This window comes from Polyodon spathula, chromosome 37, assembly GCF_017654505.1.
Source record: "Polyodon spathula isolate WHYD16114869_AA chromosome 37, ASM1765450v1, whole genome shotgun sequence".
NCBI classification, from domain to species: Eukaryota; Metazoa; Chordata; class Actinopteri; order Acipenseriformes; family Polyodontidae; genus Polyodon; species Polyodon spathula.
In genome coordinates, this window is record NC_054570.1 from 2,055,319 (window position 1) to 2,074,438 (window position 19,120).

Here is a 19,120-nt window from a genome sequence, read left to right on the forward strand (position 1 = left end):
CTTAACTGGAGGCAAATTGGATGATAAGCTGTGATGACTCTGAAAATCACTAAATTAAATAATACTGTAGAAAAACTTAAGCCCCTTTCACGCTGGGACCCCTAGCCGGGTCCAGACCCTGATTCTAGTTAGTCACAATCCTGCCTAGTGTGCAAACAAACAGGTTTCACTTCTACAAGGAACTCTTCTGTTTAGACATATTTTTGTTGCTTGAGACACACCATGAGCCAGATTGCAGCAGGGATGAAGAAACAATTGCTCTAGAGCATTTGGGCAGATGCTTCAATTCAGAGAAGCTTTGATGGGAGCGTCTGTAACAAGCTGCTTCCGGGGCATTGATACACACATTGTTTACTTGCGTCTGTCACCCAGGTCAACCCTGCTTTATCAAAAGCAGTGTGAAATCATGTACCCAATCTGCATGACACTACGTCCTGAATGAAGAACGAATTATAAAATTGGTGGGGAATAACTTAATCACCCCCAACTAATGTATGCAAGTCTCAATACTTGTAATCATCCTGTAACAATGGTTAGCAGGAATGACATAATTTATGAAACATAAGCCCCACCCCCTCTCCCCATTCCACTCAGTGCAGACACCAGTTTCGTTCATAAGAGTGTTTATTGAAGATTCTGCTTGATGTAAATGACAGCACAGTCATGTCATTCTTACTTTTATTAAAAGACGAAACAAAATCAGAACTGCATGTGAGTTCCTACTTTATATTGATATCTTTAAGAAATCTAGGATTAGTGCATGCCTAAGGTCAGAACAGCATGGGGGTCTGTTTGCACAGCAGGTTGTAAAGTCTGCACAGCCCTTTCCTCTTCCATATTGTGTGTCGAATGGAAACCCCGTGGTTTAGTCTCAGTTTGGGGAGGGTGTGTGGAGTCGATGTGTCCAGTTTTCAGCGAGACCCAGCCACCCTTCTGCATTCGTGCATTCTATAGGCACACATATAAAATATACCTGCAATGGAGGAGATTATTATTATTATTTATTTTATTATTATTATTTATTTTATTTGGCAGATGCCTTTATCCAAGGCGACTTACAGGTGTTACAGGGCAGTACAGGGTTACAGTGCAAGCGCAATATTTAAATACAGTATAGTTTATAGTAAGTGCAAATAATACTACTAAAATACAATATGAAATAGGATGCAACAAGTTAGGATTACAACCAGTTATACCTACAATGACATAGTAGTGCAATAGTGCAAGGATAGTGCATTAGCTGGGGATCCATTAGCTGAGGTCAGGCAAATTCAGTGCATAATAGGAGCAGTAGAGGAGAAAATAGGATTAATGTGGACTATATAATCAATATATTTCAGAATATGCGGGCTGTTTAATTTGCCAGGCTTACTATGTTGTTTTTCAAACACTGCTTCTGAAAGGACTCCTTAAAGATGCTGAAGCTAACAAAATAATCAGGTTCATATTTTCACTTCCAGGTATAGGTCTCAAATGTTGAGTTTTGAAAGAGCAATGTGTATTTTCATTTTAAACCCTGGTGTCTGGTAATACATTCGGTTAAAGAAATGTCTCAGTTTGCATGACTTGCTCTCAGAAAATCTGTTACACTTGCACTTCCTAGGTCAGGTCACCTCAGCAAAGCTTTTCTGGGTCAAAGCATGTTACTGGCTGAAGGCATGCTAGCCAATTAGAGAAACAACTGGCTGGCTAATGAGAGGAAAGAAGCCATGTGTCCGTATCTACAGCTGAAAGCATTAGCAGAAATGTTGGCCTATTTGACACATCGTTTATTTTTTATACCTTAAGTGTTTACGGAAGAAACTGAAGTTACCTTTAGGGTATGTACACAAACTGGATAATGAACACAGTGCTGCATTAAAGTAAACAGCCACTCAGGAATCCTATTTTAGTAAATTAATCTTGATGTGGGAGACTTTAAATGACAACAACTGACCTGCAAAGAACGACATTAGCAGAGCAACCCATCCTAAGATGTAAGACCAGGAGAATCGCCAGTCTCCAAACCGCTTCCCCAGGAAATTCACAGTGACACCCGTGTAAATCGCCATGGCAAGGAGTACGAACAGAGCTGTAAGAGAGAGAAAGAGTTCTGATCAATCTACTAACTACCTACCAGGCCTGACTCTGCCACTTAGCTTTCTCAGATCTGACCAGATCACAAATCCAAAAAGAAGTATTTACCAGCACTAACTCACAAGAGGTTTGGTGATCCAGTGGTTAAAGATAAGGGGCTTCATACCAGGAGGTTCAAATCCCGGCTCGGCCACTGACTCGCTGTGTGTGACCCTGAGCAAGTCTCTTAACCTCTGTGTGCTCTGTCCTTTGGATGAGACATAAAACCAAGGTCCTATTGGAAGTGACTCTGCAGCAGTTGTTGATGATGCAGAGTTCACCCCCTAGTCTCTGTAAGTCGCTTTGGATAAAAGCACCTGCTAAATGACTAATTCATAATAATAATAATAATAATAATAATAATAATGATAATAACCCAGCTTGGTATCTTTCTAGGATCTGAAAAGATTACACACCTAGAAGAAGCACTGATTAGACCGAACCCTATTGCTCATCTTTCTGAAATCTGACCAGAGCACAGTACTGAGCAGGTCTGACATTCTAAAGCTGAGGGAAGCCACTTGGAGTTTGGTTTCAGGAGACTAGATTCCAGGCCACTGCATGGCACAGCAGTGGAGCCCTGGACTTATTGGTGGTCTCCTGGAACCAGTTTTAAAGCCACTGTTCTTCATCTTGGAAAAAGCGACTTTGTGTTCCCTCACCTTAAGTCCCGACCTTATTTGCACGCTTGGCTTTCCCATGATGAGGATGTTTGGGATAAAGAAAAGGTGAACTCACTGGAGATGAAGAACATGATCCCGGCAGCGAAGGAGCGATTAAACCTCTCGAAGGCGGAGAAGTGAGCGAAGGACAGGATTCCAGCGATTATCCCGGCGAAGCACGACATGGCCGACAGGATCATAAAAGCTCTGGTTGCATTCCAGTACGCTGGATCAAGAAAGAAAGAGCACTAGCTAGCAGCAGCAACCCCCCAAGACTTGAGTAAGAAATTCAAACTGAACTGATTGCCCATCCTAAGCAAAGAACTTTGCCTTAAACTTGCTTCGGGTGTTTGCGACTATAAGGTATCTGGTACTACACTAGGTTAAATAAGTCTCTGTTTGCAAGGCAAAAAATGATGAAATTGTCCCCACCCCCCACCAACACTTTCTATGCTGTCATAAGCCAACCAGCTGCTTCCCCTATTGACTGACGTGTTTTCATCCAGTAATATGCTTTGACTCAAAAGACACCGTTGGCCTGAAATATCCAAGGAAGTAAAGCAGTAAGGTCCTGGAAGGTAAGGCACTAAAACTGAGAATATAGTGTAATAATAATAATAATAACAATAATAATAATAATAATAATAATAATAATAATAATAATAATAGATCTCTGTTTGAAAATGGAAATACAGCACGTGTGCTAGAACATGTGTTTCTTTCAAAACTACACATTCAAGGTCTCCAGTATGTAGTTAATGGTGTAAGGTGAACACATGGCTCCATGTTCACTGGGACAGTTTGGGACAGTTCAGTCTTTCCAACTCACAACCCAAGGCATTCTGGTACGTTACCTGTCTCAGGTACCATTCACTTATCTCTTTCCTTTAAGAGAAGCAGGACTTACCTTACCAGAATGCATTGGGTTGTGAGTTGAAAAGCCTGAACTGTTCCAAACTGTCGCGCTGAACAGGGAGCCACATGGTCACCTTAGCTAATGGAAGTGCCAGATTTATGGTGTCAGTTCGTTAGCTGCAATTACTTTACAAGGAAATCACATTTGAGAGAGCCTCAAGTACCGCCTGGAGGAAACTGGCAACCTGTCGGTACATTTTAAACTCTGTTTCTTTGCAAAAATAAGAAAGTTAGCATAATGTTATTTGCATGTCCCTTGTACTTAAAACAGTTAGAAGATGGCTATGTAAAACGATCCTTCTGTATCATATATCCTGTGGGTGCATTCGTGACTGCTGTATCGGCCCCTTACCAATGCTATCGGTTTGCATGTAGCACTTCCCAGACATGCAGTACCTCCAAAGACCCTGGTGTGCAAACGCCCCTGATAGGCGGTACTGCATCCAGTAGTCTGTCGCCGTGGAGACCACCAGGAGGATATTAGCGACAGCGGCGCAGAAGAGCCCGCCTCCCATGAAACTGTACATCTTGAAGGTTGAACCAGCAGGGCGGAGGGCACCAGAGAGAGGGAATCTGAAAACAAAGCAGCGACACCGGACAGTTTGTCAATTTGCCATTAGCGATACTGGATTAAGAAGATGTCGTTTTTATATTTGTACGGCTATGGCCAAAGGTTTTGCATCAAGGGAGGTGCAAAGCAGCCTCTAGGATGTAAAAATGCATTAGTACTTTGTAAATGCAGGTGCAATGTTTATGCCCACCAGCGGTTATACTCCAGAGGGCAAAAGTTTTCAATAAATAACAACCAGATACAAGCAGAGGTGACCTGTATTCACTGTGCTGGAATATATATATATATATATGCGCTTTTTATTGATAAAAACTGGCTGCTCTGACCTTGAGTAGGACGGATATCAGCTTAGATCTTACATAATACCCTGAGCTACACTTGCTTTAGTATAGAGTTAAATAAGACATATTAAATAGGATAGCTGATTTTAGTAAGAAGTTATCTGGTAGAAAGAAAAGATGACTGTATCACTTCACTATCTGGAATATACCTCGTCAGGGATGTAAAATTACTTTCAAAAAAGCAACTTACTCTGATTACTGGCTACAAAAAGTTATCTGGAACATAATAGATTACTTCCATATAGAAGTAATATGTTATTGATAAGTTTTGTCAATAATAATAATAATAATAATAATAATAATAATAATAATAATATAATGACAACCAAACACACATATTGTTCACTTATGTACACTTTATTGTTGATTCCAAAAACTTTTAAATTGTGCATTCAATCTTTCACAAATTCTTAATCTTTGAACCTTTATTTAGCTTTCCCTATTCTGAAACAACAGCATGCCTCACGACTTCCAAGCGAAGTAATGAAAAGTAATCTCTGTTACTTTTGTCCCTCAGAAGTAATCAGATTACCTGTCAACATTCAGCTGGATGAAAAAAAAAATGAAGTACTATAAACAAGCTGTTATAAACAGAAAAGTTAACATGGTGACTTTTAGGGTGTGTATGACAGTAAACATCTTGGCTAATGAATGCATTTTATCAGTTCTGACTTTTAAATAAAACTGCTTTGTCATAAACAGCTTGTTTGCATCCCTGCTTTTTCCATCCACCTGAAGAAGGATTTAAGTTTCCAGAAGTTTCAAAATCTGAATCAGTTGTTTCGTGGGGAGTTGTGTTATTGGCCAATAAACACACACACACACACACATACATATATACAGAGTTTACAACAGCAATAAGTAGCAACACAAAGGAAGAGAGTGAAGGAACTTACACTGTGAGCTTTTAATGTACCGTACACAGTATGAAACGATAGCTAATAAAACTTAACTCCAGTAGCTCTTTTTTTTGGCGCCACTATGTTTTTGTTTTTTTCGTCAAACGTTTGACATTTGTTATTGTTGACTTATTCTGACGACACAAACACCCACTAGATATTATCAAACAAACAAATAAATCGACAAGCTTACCTGAGCGGAAATGCTGTCTGCAGAGACTGACAAGAGTGATATAACTCTGTGCAAGTAAGAAGCCAAACAGAGCTGTTAGGCCGGATTCCAAAAGAGCTAGCCCTTTGACGTTTTTTGTCGATGGTGGCAAAACCTTTTTAACAGGGAAAAAAAAACGACAATTCCCCACTGGCGCTGACCACTAGGTCAGGTGACCGCCCCCTGTCAGCCTATGGCTGGCCTCGGTTTTCCTTCTGGAAAGCCGATGTGCAGAGCCTGCATTCTGGACCGTTAAATAGAACTTGCTGAGACCTACATTCCAACTGAGGCCTGGGGCTATCGGGCCATGTGTGCAGAGGCTCAAACAACAATTGGAGGACAATGAGCGGACTTTAGCTTCCCTGATTCTGTGCAAATTGCTGCTCTGCAGAATGAATTTGTTTCAGATAATTAAAAGAAAAGAAGAATATAAGAGTCACCTATTATTTACAACGGACACAACAACAGGACATCAGTAGCTATAGTAATAATGACTGCCCATATAGTGTATAAATTATAGAAATACAGTGCATAGATAGATAGACTAATGTAATCACTTACAGATAGTAATAGTAGTTGGTCAGGGGAGTTTTTGTAAAGAAAAATATTACAAAAAAGATAGACAAAGCAGTAAAATGTTTTAAAATAGTCATTTAAATACATTAAAATATTGCTAAACTATGATCTACTGTAAGATTGATGTAGTATTATCATGTGTAGTATTTCTATATTAAGAGTTAAATAAATAGTCAAATAAAATCAGCTCTTTAAATCTTAAATCATAAGATTATAAAAACTATATTAAAGTATCTATGACTTAACATTGTAACCCCCCCCCCTCAGTTTCTATGTTCTTATATAAGCTTTTTTTTTTCCCCCCAAGAAAATCTAAATTAGACACCATTCACTGATAGCAATTACAGCAAGTCAGCAACAAAAGGGCTTGAAATGAATGGTAGGGTTTATCGTCTCATTTGAAATCTCTCGTGTTCCAGTTAAATACGCTGGGGAAAAATACAAGTAACTTCTTTTTTTTTTTTTTATTATTTATAATTTAAAGTATTTATTTTACATACATTTAAAAATAACTTCATAATGCATGAGTTCATACACAATCTTGTGTTTTTTGTTTTAAATACAGTATGCCATTAAAAAAAAAAAAAGTGTAATTAACAGTACTGTTTAGGTAAAACCATTCTTCAGGTTAAAATAAATAATACCTGGGAATCCATACCTGAACATACAAGATGAAGAAACATGAAAAATTAACTGTTAACATTTTCTATTTCTGTTTGGCAAGTCACAAGAAAACAGTTATTTTATTGTAAAACAAATTTAAGAGCAATTTAGTTGTTTTCAACACTTGTTAATATTTCCACATTTTCACAGTTTTTAAACATTTAGGCTTACAATGTAAAAGCTAAAGACAAGAAAAATGATATTCTCTCTCTCTCTCTCTCTCTCTCTCTCTCTCTCTCTCTCTCTCAGAACAGGATGTAGCTAAAGTGATTTTTCCAGTTCTTTACAATATACAAGACCTGCTTAAAATTAAAAATTGGACCGTTAAGGGTACATCAGGACCAGGGTTCAAATAATAAAAAAAAAATCCTCTGCTTTACCCAGCTCCCTGACCTCTCCCAAAAATGTCAAACCTTTGGATGAGTCATTCTAAAATTAGAAAGCCAACAGGTTTGTTTGAATGGTCTCAGCGGAGTCCAGTGCTTCAAGAGAGTTTGAAGCAGGTACTTTTATTCCAGGAAGTATGACAGCCACAGGAAGTCCAGGTTTACACTGTGGTAGCCATTCGCACCGCGGAAGGGGTGGCAGAAGAGGGGAGGGTGGAAGATTTGTCATACTGTAAAGGCAAAGGAGAAATGAACATGTCAGGAACACAGTGGGGAGCACAGGGAGGCGGGTATAGGCTTGCACACCAGTATACATCCACAGACATGTACACAACGAGCGATATGCTGTCGCGAAGAGGACAAAAAATGAATTCTGCAGAGTTTGATCAGCCAGGTTCATCGACAAAGGCTCAATGCTTTTCTAGAAGACATGCAACGCGCTTCATGAAAAAAAAAAAAAAAGCTATGTGTTGAAAAAAAATGTTTAAAAAATGAAAAGAAGTTAATCTGCCCGACATTGGTTTTATCTTCCAAAACCTAACTTTAGAATCACATAAATACACACATGGTACTTGGGTAATTTCTGTGGAAATGTAATACTTTATAGCCTATGAATGTCCACGTATAGTCCCCTAGCTGAAGATTAATGTAAATGCTAGATGTGATGGTTTGCAATACTGCTACTTACAGGTATCAACCCCATTCCATCCCCCTCACCACTTTCTGTTTAAACAACTGTCTCCTACCTTCTTCGATTTCCACTTCATTTTCAACTCTGATCCTGGTTTCTGTGCTGCGCTTGACTAGGGTTTTGTCAATTCCTTTGAAGCTTAACTTCAAACCGAGTTCACCCTACAGCCTCGTTGTTCTAGGCTAAACAAATCCAATTCTCAAAACTTAAATCGCTCAAGCCTTGGGATTAGACTGGCTGCTCTTCACTGAACTCTCACAATGGTCACAGTGGTCTTTCGGTATTGTGGGGATCACACCCACACCCACACCCACACCCACACACCCACATCCTCATGTACTAATGATCATATGTTCAGTCATTACCTGGGTATAGGGCTCAGGTGTATAAGCCCTGTTCCCATTGCCAATGGGGGGTCCGTTCCTTTGCGATGCCACTCCCCCAGTCAGTAATACGTTTGGTTGGGAGACACCAGTTGCTACCTGTAGAAGAAACAAAGTGATCAGTAACACAAACCCCCTACCACGGCTGTAAATTAAACATCAGAGCGATCGCTACGACAGAATAAAAAAAAGTCAACCGTGACGTATAGTAACAGTACACACAATATAGTGTCGAATACAAAATGGCAATGCACGGTTTAAAACCTAGACATCACCAGACTTTCGGATGGAGAAACGCAAGGACATCCTTCCCCAAAGAACAGAAATATAAAGAAGAACCTACTGGGCAAGAAACAAGTCTGTTGGCTGGATCTGCTGTAGCTCTGTTGACTACGCTTAGACACACAGTTAGGCTGGCAGGCAGGGCTGAAGGGGTAGAATGTCAATTGGATAAGCGCTTCTTTACATATAACTGTATGTAAAAAAAAAAACAAAAAAAAAAAAAAAAAAACTGGAGTACAACAGCTCCCTCAGTTCTGAAACATTCAACATTATTTGAAGTCAAACACTCACCCTTTCATTAGATTGTGGCGCTGGGTACTTCGGTTCTTTACCTGTGAGAGTGTACACAGCAGAACAGACATGATATATACACACTGTAAACAGATGCACTTCTGACATTCTCCACAATAACATTGTGTCTCGTCATGATAAAATTTTAATTAAAGCAACTGCGAGCGTGACGCTAAACATTTACTTTAGAAAGATATTTTTTTTCACCTGAAAAAACCCAAGAGGTGCAAACGTAAAAAGGGGGGATGGGAGTCTGTCGTTCAAAACCAAGCTACTCAACCATCCCTAAGTATTTTTAATCCAGTGGGTCCCCATTTAAGATGAGTAACTTGGCTCAACCAGGATTCAAATCAGGGTCCTGATTACATGACACTCTACACTCCACAAGGTATTACTTTTACCGGGTAAGACACTGGTACCCCTATCTGTTCCAATACGTCTTGGAGAACAGCAGACAGACTCTACAACTGTACTCACGTTGCTTTTTCCTACGCAGACAGCACAGGATAAGAAGAAGCAGGAGAAGCAACAGGAGGAGGAATCCGAAGACAGATCCAATCACAATCCCAGTGATCGCGCCTGCACTCAATCCCGGATCTGACAGAGACACAGCAAGGTGGATCAGTATCTACATGTCAGCAGTTATGCTCTAAATGTCCAGCAGGTGGCACTGATGTATGCTGGTGCCCTTAAGTATTGGCACGTTGTGGTTTCAGAAACAGTGGTGGCCAATCACGGTTTAGAGGGCCATTCCATTCAGGGTCTAGCACGGAAAATGAAATAATTAACTCATCTAGAGCGTGGCTAAAGGGTTAAACAATTTGGAACAGGCCTGGAACAAAAATTAGGACAGAGGCGGCCAACTAGGGACACTCCTGTTTACGATAATCAGGGCTTGAAACTCACACTAGCCCTGCTTGCAGTTCTGGGTTTCAGAACTGCCTTTGTTTAGGTATATTATTGAAAGGCCTATGGTAAAAGTGGTCTGGAATGTGTACTAATCACATCACATCTCACACTTTGAGTCTGTAGGTTTTTTAATATGAGCTGATCATGCAACTATAAGGCAGGAAAAACGATGCCCTATAGTTATATAATAATATACTTAATTGAAGTTAGTTCTAAAACCCACGGCTGGGTGCAGGGCTAGTTTCAGGCACTGTATCATTTTCCTATCTGATAGTGTTCGACAAAGTAAATGACATACATCAACAAATAAACAACTTTCAAAAGGACAATACAATGACAGTTTGCACCTTAAATAATACATCTATATACAGGCTGATTACCAAGTAAGGTTACCACATCAACGCACCACATCACTGATCACGCTGTGCATAAATACAGACACTCGCCAATTTCCTTTTTATATAAATCGCCGTATTCTAATCAAATTTGAAAAGAAACCTGATTGAGTTGGGGAAGCACGGCTTGTGATTTTTCTTGGCCAGTTTTGATTATGCCGTATTCATAACAAGCAGATATGGATTTGAGGCTGTAAGCAGTATTACAGATGAAACTGTCGCCAAAGATCTTCTTAAACATCTAAAAATATAATTAAAATCATATGGCTCACACACCTTTAAAATTTGAAGGAATAACTGATTAACAACAAAAAAAAAAGACAGTAACCAATAAGATTTCAATTAATATTGACAGGTCTAGTGACTTGCTTTAAAGCAGCTATGGTCACTCACCCTGGCCCAAACTGTATGTCTCTGAGGGTGGCCCCTTGTTTTGGCCCACCATTGGTATAACCCGGAATTGGTAAATCTCTCCTGGTTGGAGGGGGGAGATGTCAGTGGAGCGAGCTTCTGGCCCCATCGTCTGAATGGTCGTCCAATCACTGGCGGCTCTGGAGGTGGAGCTACTCTGCAGGGCGGGGCCTGTCATCTGCACATTGAATCCCGTGACAACCGAATCTCTTGGAGTCTCCCAGGTCAATGTCACCATGGTGTGAGCCGGGTTCACGAATATGCTAGACTTTGAAATCACCGGGCCTGTACGTAGAGAAAGAAAGTCTGGGTTTTAACAGAGGTGCTCAAAGAGTTTGTTGTCATTTTATTTACTGAAAGAGCTGGAAGTACTCAAAAAGGTACCGTTCCTGGTAACCATCCTTTAACAGGTGTGACTGAAAGGTTTGGAGATATGAGGTTAAATGGAAAGGTAAAAAAACATTGTGTCATTGATAGGGAGGAGCCATGCGCAATCTTACAGTAACAACGAAACTGCAGCCTAGTGTGGAAACAGTATTCGGGAGTCACGAGCACCTGTCAAGTTGATGGAGCTTTTCTGAGAGCCCAGCAGGTTGGTGCTGACACAGGTGTACGTTGTCAGATCACCCCCACTGATATTGAAGCCAGTGATGGTCAGATCTGTGGTGTCACTGCTTATGGTGTAGATCCCTCCTGGGGTCAGCAACTGTTCTGCTTTAGACCATGTGACCTTGGCCGGGGGCTGGGAGCTTCCCTTACAGGAAATTGTCACAGAGACTATGCCAGAGGGTTGCGCTGTGGCATTGAGGGATGGCAGGATGCCTTCTGGAGAGCCTAAAACAGAACACATCAAATAAATCAATTAACTGCAGGCATGGCCAAATTGTTTTGTCCTACAGTGTGAACTGTATCTGCTTCATTAGGTTGAATAAAACCTGCTTAGTGATGTTTTGTTAACATATTGAATCACCTACCGCTTTGTAGCTTTCCCATATGCTTAACGAGAAACTGACATTTCGAAATCTAACATGAAATACTACTGTACTATTATTATGGTTTCCGTTTTTCAAATGAATGTCTCAATCCTAAAATTCTAGGCGATGCAAAACATTTAACCATGGCTGTGGACGTCCTGGATTGTGGTATGCAAGAGAATCAATGAACCTTAAGTAGCAGTATTAAAATAATCATATTTTACTAAGATCCTGTTAAATATCAAGTTCTTACTGGGAGTGATGGAGCAGTTGTTGGGAGCTATGGGATGCGTTCCCACGCAGATGATCTCTTTGCCGTTGAGCGCAGGTAGTTTGGCTGCAGTCTCAGTCTGATCCAGAGTTTCGCTGGCCTGTTTTACCTCAGAAAGTCCGAGAAACTTCAACGAGGCCTTCGGAATGCCCTCCAGCCATGAACAGTGAAACTGCAGATCAGAATTCACCGGCGTCATTGAGCACGTTGGTCCAGCACTCGCAGGCTTCTCTGAGAGGCAAAGGGACACATGGGGGGGGGTAAACGGAGGACTGCAAAACCTTACGTTATCCCAACGTCAGCTTTTCAAATGTTCTACTTTGATCTTTTTTTCAAATTTATGCCGGATTTGTCCGCAGGCGTCTGCAGGTGTGAATTAAACAGTTTTCAAAATGATGAACCGTATGAAAAAAAACATCCATGAATTGGATGACAAAATTGCACTCTTGATGAAATATTTTAGGATACAAGAAGTAAGAAAATTGTTGTACATCAGATTAGTCAGCCTACTGCTGGTATTGTTCAAACGGTTTTTCATTTTAAGAGTTGACCAGATCCAACCCAGTTTCGCGCAACTCATTGCAAAAATAAGAACGTTAGCATCATTTTGTTTGTGGGTGCGCATGTGTCCCTTCTTCCTTAAAGGGTTGAGACCTACAAACATTGACAAAATTGTAAGTGTAGCTGCTCTCAATACATTCTAATGGCACATGACTCCTCATCGCGAATCTTATGACGGCTCCTCTTACGGTAAACATTGAGGGGGATGACGCTGCGCACACGCATGTTGGTCTTGTCGTTCACGGCGATGCAGTTGTAGATGCCCGTCTGGTTTGCCTGGATGTTGGTCAGGTTCAGAGTGGCTCCCTCAGGCACACTGGGGTCATCCTGATTCCCCAAGTTCCAATAATAGGTGGCAGGGGGAGCACCCTCAGCCTTGCATTTCAGTAACACAGTGGTGCCAACCAGGACATACTTCAGAGGATCAGGATTCTCCAGGGAAGTAACAGATATCTGAGGCTTCTCTGGACCGTCTGACAGAGGCAGGATGAGAGAGAGAGAGAGAGAGAGAGAGAGAGAGAGAGAGAGAGAGAGAGAGAGAGAGAGAGAGAGAGAGATCAGTTTTTCAAACTAGAGAGGATAGCTCACCTTATTAGGCTATAGCGGGATTTGAATTGGATGAAGCCCACTTTAACACTGTAGATTCACTCCCTGTGTGGCAGGTGTTAAGGTCCCACCTGACACAAACAGTGGTCTAGAGGGCCATGCCATTCAAGGTTTAGCACGTAAAATGAAATAATTAGCCACTTTAGGGTGTGGAAGGTCCTGAGCAGCAGCTGGAGTTTAAAGGTTTCAGGTAGGTTTCTTCTACCTGCTGCACAGACAGAGAATCTTCACGTTGTATAAATCTACAGCTTAATAAATTCAACAGACAAAGTTTCGACTAGAAGTGTCTTTCAAAGTCTTCAACATTTGAACCTTTTCTTTAATCACTGAACGACCAAGCCTCTTGCTGACCCCAATGGTCAAGATATGTACAGTAGAAGTTACTCACAGGAGATGCTGATGGTCTTCTGGACCGAGCTAGTGCTAAAAGGGTTGTTCAGGTTGCAAGTGTAGACCCCCGAATCAGACCGGTTAGGGCTGTTGATTTTCAGGGAGTTCAGAGTGACAGTGTATCGTGGGTCGTTGGGCAGAGCTGTTCCATTCTTCAGCCACGTGGCTGTTCCTGAGCCCTTATCCGTGGTATAGATTATCTCCAGCTGCGCATCCCCCTCCTTTGGGATCACCGGGTTTGTCGACACACTCAGCCCTTGGATGATATCTGTCGGGAGAGAGAACCAGCAACTCTGATAAAGGCATGCATTGAGGCTTTAGGCTACTTGACTGAGTTTCCAATCCCTAGGCCTTGATGACACGGAAACGCAGCTTGGAACGTCTGTCGATTTGATTGGGATTGACAACGAAGGGCTTTCATTTTGACGCTTTATCAAGGAGGTGGTAATCCAATGGGAAGAAAAATCTCCATGCACTTTCTGTCTTGGAACCCACTCTTCAATCAATCATGTCACTCATTAGGGGAAAGCAGCTGGCTGGTTACTGACAGGAACGAATGCCCTGAAAGGGGTGGGGAGAATTTCACTCTCCAGGTGAAATGACCAGGAAAGTGCTACCTGAAAGCAAGGCTTGATTTCTTTAACCTAGTGCAGTACTGGAGATCATATTTTAATATCGCAACACACACGTTTGCTAAAACATAGATGTCTTTCAAAACTACACATTTGAGACCCTATATAGTGAACGGATTTGCAATTTTTATTAAAAAAATTGGGTTGTTAGTTTCTTATAGTCTTATCTCAATAACACAGATGAAGCCAAAACGTAGGTCTGCTGCACTACAAAGCATGTGCTTAATGTACACATTTAAACAGTTTTTTTCACTCACAGTACACGTTGATGGTGATGGTTTTTCTCTTGGTGAGAGCGGTCTTGGCGTTAATCACTTCACAGATGTAGTCCCCCTGCTGACTCATCTGGATGTTGGACAGTGTCTTGCTCGCTCCGGTTGTACTCACTGAGCTGTATATCCAGTTGTATGAGACGGGCAGGGACTCAGACACGCAGTCCAGCTGGACAGTTGATCCCACCAGTGCATCTTGCTGCTTCCCAGCACTGGTGCTGTCCACTTTGATCACAGGATCATCCGGACCATCTACAGGGAGAGAACCGGAGCTTGCTTTGAATAATTCTCCACCTTAAAACATACAGGGCTAGATTCTTAGAGCCTTTTACTTCTTTACAAATCGTCATTAGCAATAGGTCAAATTCTAAAATGAATTAAAAACATTCATGCTGCTTGCAAACCCCACTATTACAATTCGGAGTTCTGTGTTTTGTAAGTTTTTTGGATGCACTTTCACCTTCTGAAAAAATGATGATTTTAAGCTTTGAGAATCTATCTCTTTGTTGCCGTGTAAATTTGAACCCTTGTCATGCTGCTACACCCCAAGTTGGGACCCTATTATTGCTTCCTGTAGTCATCAGTAAATATATAATCTATATATATATATACTATATTATATATTATATACTATATTATATATATATATTATATATATATATAATATATATAGTTCTTTTTTTTCCACCCTAATAATCAAATTCTAGGTAATGCAAAACTTTTGGCCACAGTTATAAAATTGGGGGGGGTGGGGCGGTGGGGGGTGGGGTGGGGTGGGGGCTGCACCCCCGACGTGATGGCTACACTCACTCCGATAAGTGCAACTTTCCTTCTTAGCGTGCATGAAGAACAACGTACTTTTAAGCTTGTGATACATAAGGTTTTGAAATAGTAATGGAAACTCTACTCACAGTAAACGATCAGATCAGTGCTGTTTTTCAAGCTGTTAATTGGATTTTTAGCAGTGCAGCTGTACCGGCCCTTGTCAGTCCTGACCAGTGACTTGATGGTCAATGTGTTTCCTGAGGCCACGTGCCGGCCGTCCAGAGTTATCGGGGCTTCGTTCACCATCCACGAGTATTCTGTGCCCGTCCCTGTGATCTGACACGTCATCGTGACATTCTTTCCTTCAACCGGATCCACTGGAGAGATGCTCACAAATACTGACGTAATATTTTCTGCAGAGATTGAATGCAACCTGACATTACATTTTATTCTTGTTTACCTATCAGCTAACTCTCCCCCCCACCGCCAAATTGAAAAATAATACAAAATATATATATATAGTTAAGCTAGTTGCTAAATTCCTTACCATACACATTGAGTGTGACGAATTTCTCATCACTGGGTTCCCCAGTTGCTTGCATAGAGACTTTATAGACCCTAGAATCAGCAGTAGTGACCTTATTCAATGTGAGAGAGGGGGCTTTAGTGTCTATCGTTAGCCGGCCCTTGTATGCGACAGCAATGTCTGCAGGCTGGCTCGAGTTGATGGTCCATGAAGCAATGGACAGATCGAGTTGCCAGGACACATAGGGATTTGTCCCACTGGTGAAACTGACTCTCAGAACTGCATCGGTGCCAGCTTCTGCGTTGACAGTGGGGTTGAGGACTGTAATTGTGACACATTGTACTTCCCCTGCAAAATAAAAGAAATTGCTTATAGTACATGGCAAACTAAATCTTTTTCTTTCCTGTGAAAAGCTTACCGCCTCACTAATGATTGCTTGGCTCTTTCAGTGCTAATGTACCAGGGCAGAAGCTTGGCGTGAACTAAAAACCACGCACAGCACAGGTATCTCACACACAACGCAAAAGAGCCAGGCTCACCTGCATTTGTGGCAACTGAACTTTTAACCTCAAATCGCCCCCTTGGATCAACTTTGAAAAAGTTGAACAACCAGTTAAAAAGAATTCCCTCCACCACACACCATTCGTGATACCTGGTCTTCATTTCTAGTTTTGTTTCTGTTTTTTTTTTTTTTTCACACCCTTGAAAAACTTATTTCTTTTAAAAAGCATAAGCTCGAGCAAAGGTTCAGCACTACTACAAAAGAACCCCAGAATGACTGTTTGTCTCCTCACAGGGGGTTTCTGTGTGAAACCTACAGGTAAGAGAGTGTCATCTTTTCAGCTTTGCTTTATCTGCAGTTCTGTTGTTGAGTAATAACTAACGGTTGACCTCCACAGAAAACAATGGGGCAGTAGTGCCCTGCTGTTTAATAATTAAATAACACACTGCTTACAACACACCAGCAAGAAACGCCATTATCTGTACTTAAACAGTCTCAAACAATGTGTGTGCGTCAGAACGCCACACAACAGCTCTTTAAAAGCCTTCCATCGTTGGGGAAGAACGGAGTTATTTACAGCGTTATTGCTCAACTCATCAGAAACTTGAAGTTGATCCAAGTTCAGTAAACTTCCAAAGATGACACTTATCTGCTTTTATAGATTTTACAAACCTGTTTGCAAGGGCAAATATCGAAAAACACTACAAAAACGAAACACCTGCGTGTGTGGCGCACAGTAAACGAATGTAGGTTTTTCAAAGTAAGAATCGTAAAGGTTTTCTTAACAAAACAGTGACAAAGACACAAGTGGGATGTTTTGAATATAGGCAAATCTATCAAGGCTTACTATACCAACGCCGATTCTCTTGTATAAGAAAACGTTCCAGTTCGGAAAACTATCAAAAAGCCTTCAAACAATAAAAACGAGTTTAAATGAGCAAACACTTACCTAATAACACAAGCAAAACCTGTATAACAACAACATGGCAAGTGAAATGACACCTGTTTCTAGCCATCGAGCTGAGATGTGGTTATTTTTTTTTTTCCTTTTTGCTAAGAACTGCTAAATGTTTGGTTCCTGTACTTGCAATATATACCACTCCGCCACGAACAGCTGTAGTAATACGTCCTATTATCAACCCAAACTTAGCAATGTTAACTTTTTCCGGTATGGCTTGTCAGGTACTGAAGGCTTGTTCTGAGCACATCCCCCTTTTCGAGCGTGTTCGAATGACGTCACTTTACCTGGTCAACCCCCCCTCCCCCCCCCCCAAAATAAGGTGATCCGACAGGTATGTCTGGGCGTGGCGTCTGGTGGATCCCAGGGTGTCAGCTTCAACAACATTACTGGGGAGTTGATTCCAGACCCTCACAATTCTCTGTGTAAAAAAGTGCCTCCTATTTTATGTTCTGAATGACCCTTTGTCTAATCTCCATTTGTGACCCCTGGTCCTCGTTTCTTTTTTCAGGCTGAAAAAGTCCCTTGGGTCGACACTGTCAATACCTTTTAGAATTTTGAATGCTTGAATTAGGTCGCCACGTAGTCTTCTTTGTTCAAGACTGAACAGATTCAATTCTTTTAGCCTGTCTGCATATGACATGCCTTTTAAGCCCGGAATAATTCTGGTCGCTCTTCTTTGCACTCTTTCTAGAGCAGCAACATCTTTTTTATAGCGAGGTGACCAGAACTGAACACAATATTCAAGATGAGGTCTTACTAGTGCATTGTACAGTTTTAACATTACTTCCCTTGATTTAAATTCAACACTTTTCACAATGTATCCGAGCATCTTGTTAGCCTTTTTTATAGCTTCCCCACATTGTCTAGATGAAGGCATTTCTGAGTCAACAAAAACTCCTAGGTCTTTTTCATAGATTCCTTCTCCAATTTCAGTATCTCCCATATGATATTTATAATGTACATTTTTATTTCCTGCGTGCAGTACCTTACACTTTTCTCTATTAAATGTCGTTTGCCATGTGTCTGCCCAGTTCTGAATCTTGTCTAGATCATTTTGAATGACCTTTGCTGCTGCAACAGTGTTTGCCACTCCTTCTACTTTTGTGTCATCTGCAAATTTAACAAGTTTGCTTACTATACCAGAATCTAAATCATTAATGTAGATTAGGAATAGCAGAGGACCTAATACTGATCCCTGTGGTACACCGCTGGTTACCACACTCCATTCTGAGGTTTTTCCTCTAATAAGTACTTTCTGTTTTCTACATGTTAACCACTCCCTAATCCATGTACATGTGTTTCCTTGAATCCCAACTGCGTTCAGTTTGAGAACTTTTGTGCGGGACTTTGTCAAAAGCTTTCTGGAAATCTAAATAAACCATGTCATATGCTTTGCAATTATCCATTATCGATGTTGCATCCTCAAAAAAATCAAGCAACTTAGTTAGACACGATCTGTCTTACGATTACTGTCTTTAAGGCTCCGTTTCAAGACATAGATACAATCGGTAAGCACAGAGAATTAACACGGGCTGCGGTCGAATGCCTGACTGCGTCAGACAAGAGCTAGACAGACAGACAGATATGTCATGTCATATTGCGCATCACCACGTGTGTTGTATATTATTATGCAGTACGTGGAAACATTGTAACGTGTATTTGAATATAGTACAATCTACAATCGTACATACTGATATGACCTATTATGTGTATGTAAAGCGGCAATGGTATGTGCATTGCCTTGTCTATTGCGCAATATATTTAACTTCGTGCTATGTTTCTGAAAGTTGGTAACTATCGGCAAACTATCGGGAAAAAATAATTTAAAACAAAACAAAACAAAAAAAAAACCCTAGTTAACTAACTTCTCCATGCTTATCACTAGAGCGCCGGGCAGGGCACAGGAACCTGTTTGACTTGACCGGCTGTACAGTTTCGAGAGCTGACGTCTTAGTTTCA

General features: G+C 41.0%; 2 protein-coding genes across 4 annotated transcripts; both read right to left on the bottom strand.

Annotated features, from left to right (window-relative positions):
* Window positions 1-634: 634 nt before the first annotated feature.
* Window positions 635-6,346, bottom strand: LOC121304432 (lens fiber membrane intrinsic protein-like). Its single transcript, XM_041235588.1, has 5 exons — window positions 5,697-6,346; window positions 4,045-4,265; window positions 2,854-3,003; window positions 1,937-2,071; window positions 635-973 (listed from the first exon to the last, which is right to left on the bottom strand). The coding sequence occupies exons 2-5, from the start codon at window positions 4,217-4,219 to the stop codon at window positions 912-914; spliced, it is 522 nt and encodes a 173-aa protein (XP_041091522.1). The 5' UTR covers window positions 4,220-4,265; window positions 5,697-6,346; the 3' UTR covers window positions 635-911.
* A 461-nt stretch (window positions 6,347-6,807) lies between these two features.
* On the bottom strand, window positions 6,808-17,387 carry LOC121304430 (V-set and immunoglobulin domain-containing protein 10-like). Of its 3 annotated transcripts, none has more exons than XM_041235580.1 (13): window positions 17,150-17,386; window positions 15,720-16,046; window positions 15,319-15,585; window positions 14,393-14,659; window positions 13,502-13,771; window positions 12,696-12,980; window positions 11,929-12,177; window positions 11,257-11,535; window positions 10,684-10,986; window positions 9,464-9,583; window positions 8,987-9,027; window positions 8,396-8,512; window positions 6,808-7,569 (listed from the first exon to the last, which is right to left on the bottom strand). In XM_041235580.1, the coding sequence occupies exons 1-13, from the start codon at window positions 17,214-17,216 to the stop codon at window positions 7,501-7,503; spliced, it is 2,661 nt and encodes an 886-aa protein (XP_041091514.1). In that variant the 5' UTR covers window positions 17,217-17,386; the 3' UTR covers window positions 6,808-7,500. The 3 variants fall into 3 exon arrangements, 1 of the variants encoding a protein (XP_041091514.1); XR_005947951.1 differs by lacking the exon at window positions 6,808-7,569 and adding an exon at window positions 8,757-8,839 and having other exon boundaries at window positions 8,421-8,512; window positions 17,150-17,387; XR_005947950.1 differs by lacking the exon at window positions 6,808-7,569 and adding an exon at window positions 8,757-8,885 and having other exon boundaries at window positions 8,495-8,512; window positions 17,150-17,387.
* Between the last annotated feature and the right edge of the window lie 1,733 nt (window positions 17,388-19,120).